Source organism: Hydra vulgaris, chromosome 03 (assembly GCF_038396675.1).
Source record: "Hydra vulgaris chromosome 03, alternate assembly HydraT2T_AEP".
NCBI classification, from domain to species: domain Eukaryota; kingdom Metazoa; phylum Cnidaria; class Hydrozoa; order Anthoathecata; family Hydridae; genus Hydra; species Hydra vulgaris.
The window spans coordinates 12,046,139-12,052,500 of NC_088922.1; the positions used below are offsets into that span (position 1 = coordinate 12,046,139).

The window sequence follows — 6,362 nt, forward strand, 5'->3', positions numbered from 1 at the left end:
ATCAAGATTCGCAATCGCATTGGAGAAATGATGGCATTGGATATTCATCCATACACAATTGTAGAAGATCTTGGTTTTAGAAAACTAATTGAAGAGATATGCCCTAATTACCAAATACCTAGTAGGAGTTACTTTAGTGAAAATATTGTTCCACAAATATATGGTAATCTGTTTAATTCAATTAAGAGTAATATATCTTCTGCCAGTTATATCTCCCTTACAACTGATATTTGGACAGCAAATAGTTTAAATGTTGCCTTCATAAGCATGATAGCACACTAACTCAATAATGAATTTTCCCAACAGAGAGCAGTACTCAGAGTTATGCATTTTCCAGAAATTCACACAGGAAAAAATATAAGTGAGTATTTACATAAAGGTTTGCTAAGTTTTGAATTTCCACACACAAAAATTTACATTGTTTTACGAGATAATGCTGCCAATATGGTAGCTGGCGTTAGAGACAGTGGTTTCAAGTCAATTTTATATTTTATACATACAGTTATGTATACATGACTCAATTTTGTCGCAACGATCTGTGAAAAAAATTTTAGTTTGTTGCAGACGTCTGGCAACACATTTTCACCATTCACCAACAGCAGCAGAAAAATTAGAAGCAATTCAGGAACAACTTGGTACAAATAAGCATAGGTTAATACAAGATGTTACTACAAGATGGAATAGTTCCTACAATATGATTGAAAGGATGCTTGATCAAAGAGTTCCTTTGGCAACTTATACAGCTGATCATGCTACCCAATCAACATTAAATTCATTCCAATGGGGCTTATTAGATAAAGTTTTTCATATTTTAGCACCATTTAAAACTTTAACTGTTAATCTCAGCAAACGTGAGGCACTTTTATCAGATGTTATTCCTTTGATTATGGCTCTTAAAGTATTTTTTAATCAAGCATTAGTTTGTGAGGCTTTTTTAAGTATAAATACTTTAGTTGAACAATTGAAAGAGTCAGTAGACAAAAGTCTAAGTATATTTTTACATGATAAATATTTATATCTTTCCACTTTTTGTGACCCAAGATATAAATTAATGTATCAAAAGGAAGATGAGAATGTAATAAAAAATTGGCTAAATGAGCAGATGCAAGAAATGCATAACATAATTTAGAACTTGAATCCTCAGATTCTGATGAAGAACCCACAGTAAGTGACACAAATGAAGTGTTTGTGAAACCAGCGTATTCAAAATTAAATGAATGTTTTCGGCTAGTTTTCAAACTGACAACTATAAATGAATGTGATTCCAATTTTTCAATTACTATAGATAGCAAAAGGTTTAAAAGATCACACTCTAATATGCAAATGATTAACATGGAGATTGAAGAGTATTTAAAACTCCCTCTTGTTATGAAAAAAGAAAGTCCTCTTTTATGGTTGAAAAGTTGTGGAAACTCTTTAAAAAATTTAAAGAAAATAGTCCAATGGTTTCTTTCAGCACCACCGTTTTCTGTTTAAAGTGAAAGACTTTTTAGTATAAGTACAATTATACAATAATAACAAAATACTTAATTGGAGCGTTATTATGGAACTCCGTAATAATGTTTTTCTCTAAGTTTGTTACTTTCAAATATTTTTTATCAGTTAAACCAGTTGAGTAGCAAGCTTGTAAGAAACTTTCTCTGTAGAGAAATTTTTTTTCTTTTACCACAGCTACAATAGGCATCACGTTTAACAAACTTAAGTTCAATAAAATAACTTTTTCGTTTAAATTTCTATTTATTATTTTATGATTAACAAATGGTGATTTTATAATATTAGATTTTTGTGATGAACTAAAATAATACTCAATTGATGCAGAGGGTAGAGGGTATGCAGAGGGGGTATTTATTGTACAATTATTTTAGTTGAGTAATAGTTTTGGTAAACCTGTTATTTCATTTGGTCAAATTAAATTTATTCTGTATTGAAAATACATAATAAAATTTAAACCAAAACTGTATTGAGATACATTTATAAAATCTTATGTCCTTCTATGTTCAATTGGTACGCTTTTTTTAATAAAAACTTTATCCATTTAAACCGTAGCTATGGTACGAGTTATATTTAATATAAATTTTATTTATATTTAGATAAATGTATGATGAATTCCAAATTTGCATTATTGGACGAAATAATGCACAGCAACAATTTGCTAAGGTTCGGCCGAACCGAACGTTCGGAAAAACAGCCGAACGTTCGGTTTTGTCGAACGTTCGGCGCATCCCTAATAAATACTCCCTCCGTCCGGAAATATGGTATACATTTTAGCGATTTTTGTTGTCCGGAAATATGGTATACATTTGCGAAAAAATTAAACAAATCAAAAAATGTACATGACAAGTATACTATATTAACTTTATTTGAAACATTTTAATTAAATAAGAATGATTTTTTTGACTCGAAATTTGATTTGGCTTTATTGTACGTTTTTTTGGAACATACGCAATAGCAACTTCATTGATTGCACCATGTTTTAACTTATTCTCCTTCATCTGCTGTAATAATTTTTCTAATATACCTTGACGTTGTTCTTTGGTTTAATTGTTTATATTTGCAATCCCTTCTTTCTAAGTTTAACAAATTTCTTTCAGAATTTTCCATACTCGTCTTGCAGCGGTAATAATTTTATTTGTCTCAAGAAACTCTGATGTTTGAGCGTTAAGTTTTTAATTAAGAATGATATTGCTTACGTCAAATATTTCAGGTTATATTGTCATGAGTATTTACTATAACAATGTAATGACAGTTGCCAATTTACTTTTATAATCACGATAATCTACGATTTTTGTTGAAATGTATACCATATTTCCGGACGGAGATAGTAATAATTATTGTGAATGTGAAAGTGATTTATTCACTTACTTCGTAAATCCTTCGTAAAGTTACACCGGGTGTTTCTATAATACTAGAATAACATGTATTACTGTAATTTACTAGAATAACATGTATTACTGTAAATTACATGTAATTACAATTAGCTGACCATTTACCTCCATTTATAAGAAAATTTTTGTATCCGAAATTGATGGCTGATGGGAAACCTTTTTCCATTATTATATATTTTTTAAATATTAATAAGGATTGTTAAGCTATTGCTTATTGGTTCAAAGTTGCATTTTATAAATAAAATTCTTTTTAGAAAATCTATTAAAAATACATTACTGACAACTTTTATGAACAGATTTTGATAAGTTGAATAAAAACAGTATAAAGAAATAAAAAAATACTCTATAATAAATTATGATTTAAATATAATAAAAACTATTTTAATTCAAAAACCTTTTAAATTCTGTTTTTAATTTTCACGGAAAAATTCACATGTTTAAATTTTTTTTGAAATATTTGTTCTATGAAATAACTGTTCTAATTAATAAAACACTAATATAAAAAAAAAATGAAGTCAAGGGGCTTTTTCGTTCCCAGCCTCCGATCATCGCAATTTTTCCACAGCCTCATTATTTGACATTAGTATAAACATAGAAATGTTTGAAGTTTGCTCCATGTCTAAAAGTTAGCTATCTCAATCACCAAAAAACAACTCGGCTTAGAGAGTCTTTACTTTTATCAATTTTAAATTCCGTGAAATTTGAATCCAGTGTGTTCTGTTGTGTGGCATTTTTGAAAACCATATTAGTTGTTATATAAAAGATGGTGGCTTATTAGATGGTTCTAAATTGCGCATTATGCCTGTTATATATTTTTTTTAAAAACAAGGTAAAATAGAAATTGTTTTTTTATTCCCGGTAAACTGGTAATTCAACTAATTGGTTTGTGAATTAATAGAAAACAAATTTACTTACGCGCGTTAGACTTTTTACATTATGTAGAGTTTTAACCAACTTTAAACTTTTTAATGCTAAAATTTTAAATTGACATTTTAAATATAAAGTTTGAATTTGAGTTTAAAGAATTCCGTTGAGTTCCTAATAAAAAGTTCATTTTGCTCTCACATATAGGTGCTATTAAAACGAAATTCTTTCTAAATTTAGACGTTTTGATTGAAATTTTTTACATTCATTACATTTTTCTGTGTTTGAATATCATTCAGTAGCTTATTGGGTATTTCTACGTTTGTTTCAGTTGTTTGTTCTTGTAGGCCTCCCTGAAAAAAATATTATATTATATTGTTCATTAACTATTTATTAAATTTAATCAAAATGTTTCTTTGGAACTTGCCTCACTCCTCGTCCATCTAAGGATTCTTTAAACAATCGTCAATTAATATGATCGGAATAGGGCAGTCCATTTCGACTGAAATAGTCGCATCATTCGGAATATTAAGCCCTCTATTTCGATATTGTCCTCATCAGACCATTAACTCTCTTTTGCACTTAGAGGCAATGCGAATAGGTCTAACTAGCAAAAGGGTTACAGCCATTCGGTTAACAAAATTGGAATGAGTAATGCTGACATGTCTTTTTAACATGACTTGGGAGGCAAAGCTTTATGACTCTCTGAGATAAACTTGATTGCACCGAGAGACAAAACAGATCGTAAGGAGGAAGTTTGAATGATTTCAATGATGGAGGAATGGTCCTCTGAATATTGGAGGCGATAAGAAAAAATACTGAAGGAAAACAATTCTTGCTGGTGATGTCTAAAACGGCTACAGTTTTCAAGCCATCTACTGACTAGCAGATTGAATTTGGTGGATGCAGAAATCGATCCGAAATAACATTTTATTATTTGTAACAATTGTATTGTAGTCTATAGTGATGAGTTGAGCAGCCGTGGCGTAGTGGTAGCGCACTTGCCTCAGAAACAAAGGATCCGTGGTTCAAACCCCAGCTTTAGGCAAGTTTTGCGACATCAGTTAGAAAGGAGGCCTGAACTTCCAATTAAATGCTCATCCGCGGTGCTCTGTGATAAGACCGCAAGGACTTCTTGGGGCATCTAAATAAATTAAAGTTTAAAAAAAAAACATGGAAATAAGAGCTCCTTTTCAAAGAACAACATTCGGGATTCTCATATTTTATAATTTACGTAAAATATTGGCTGGTGCGCACATGAAAGGCTAACTACTCCTGATCCTTCGATAAGAGATGACGAGCATCGAGCTCCATCTTGCCGTCTGGATCAAGATATTCAACCAGCGTTAGATTAATCATCAGATCTGGAAAGATTGAAGCACGGATCTTTTTAGCAAAATCAAAATTCTGTTTCTCCAAAAGAAGATCCAATGTCCTATCTTAAATATAAGTCGCAATGCAGATAATTAATTCCTTAAGGTGGCACACAACTGAAAACAAGTTTTTTTTTTAATTATCAAAATTATTTTTTTTTTTTTTGATGAGAATAAATTTATATTAAAATAAAAAACAGTAACTTTTTTTTTAAATTTTTACTATTCATAATGGCTAAAAATGTGTCGAAAAACACGTGTTTTTAGTAAATCTTTAAAGCCATATAACTTGATTTTGCCTCAACAACTTGAACTAAAATTTTGTTTCAAGTCATATTTCAACCTGCTTGTGGTATTTTTTGTGATTAAAATTATGTTACAACATATTGGATTTTTAACAAAACCACCTAATATATATATGAAACATCAATAAATCCAGCACTTTAAACGCCAATATTTCACTTTCTATAAATTTTCATTAAAATTCTTAGGGTTAAATTAAGTATTATATTAAAACAAACAAATTCTGAAAATTTTATTATGTCATAAACTTTCGTTAATGAGAAATGGTGTTTCAAAGTTTAAAAAAATACATATTGCCAAACAAGCAAAAATAAGAAAAAAATAACATACTTTTCTCTGCAGCATTTTTATAAGCTAACATAGTAGTTTTGTTTAATTTTTGAAATTCATTTTCAGATTTTTAAGTTCATGCAAGATGAAAATATTTTTATAGCTCCATAACCACAGCATACTTCTTAAAAAGTTATTATTGCACGAACATTAACATCATATGGTGAGTTAGGTGTTACTGCATCAAATTTACCATTTATTGATTTTTTTGATGAATTGAATTGTTTAACATAATTCCAGTGTTCATTTTTTAATTCCAACAAGTGTGCAAATCCTTTTCGACTGGAATCAATATCTGTTAAAATTAATGGCTGAAAGCAGTTGTTGCATGTAGTTTCAGCTATCTCCCATGCGTTTCAGTTCTTTAAGAATTGAAAAGTTAATAAAAACAAAATAATTGTCGTTTTCAGAATCAAATTTATTCGAATAGTTGAGTCTGATTTTCCTTTTACTAGAACAGCTACTAGCTGCTTGATTTGTGGAAAACGATGAGATGGAGGAAGAAGATGATTTTTTATTTTCAACAAAACCATCCCATTTTTGTTTTTTTCTTCTTAATAAATTTTGATTACTTTTTATTTCCTTGTTTATCATTTAAAATACTACA

General features: G+C 29.5%; 1 protein-coding gene across 1 annotated transcript; it reads left to right on the plus strand.

The window, feature by feature from the left end:
- Positions 1 to 324: 324 nt before the first annotated feature.
- LOC136078469 (zinc finger BED domain-containing protein 4-like) lies at positions 325 to 1,476 on the plus strand. Its single transcript, XM_065794241.1, has 3 exons — positions 325 to 476; positions 565 to 989; positions 1,130 to 1,476. Exons 1-3 carry the CDS (start codon positions 325 to 327, stop codon positions 1,474 to 1,476), a joined length of 924 nt encoding a protein of 307 aa, XP_065650313.1.
- The last annotated feature ends 4,886 nt before the right edge of the window (positions 1,477 to 6,362 follow it).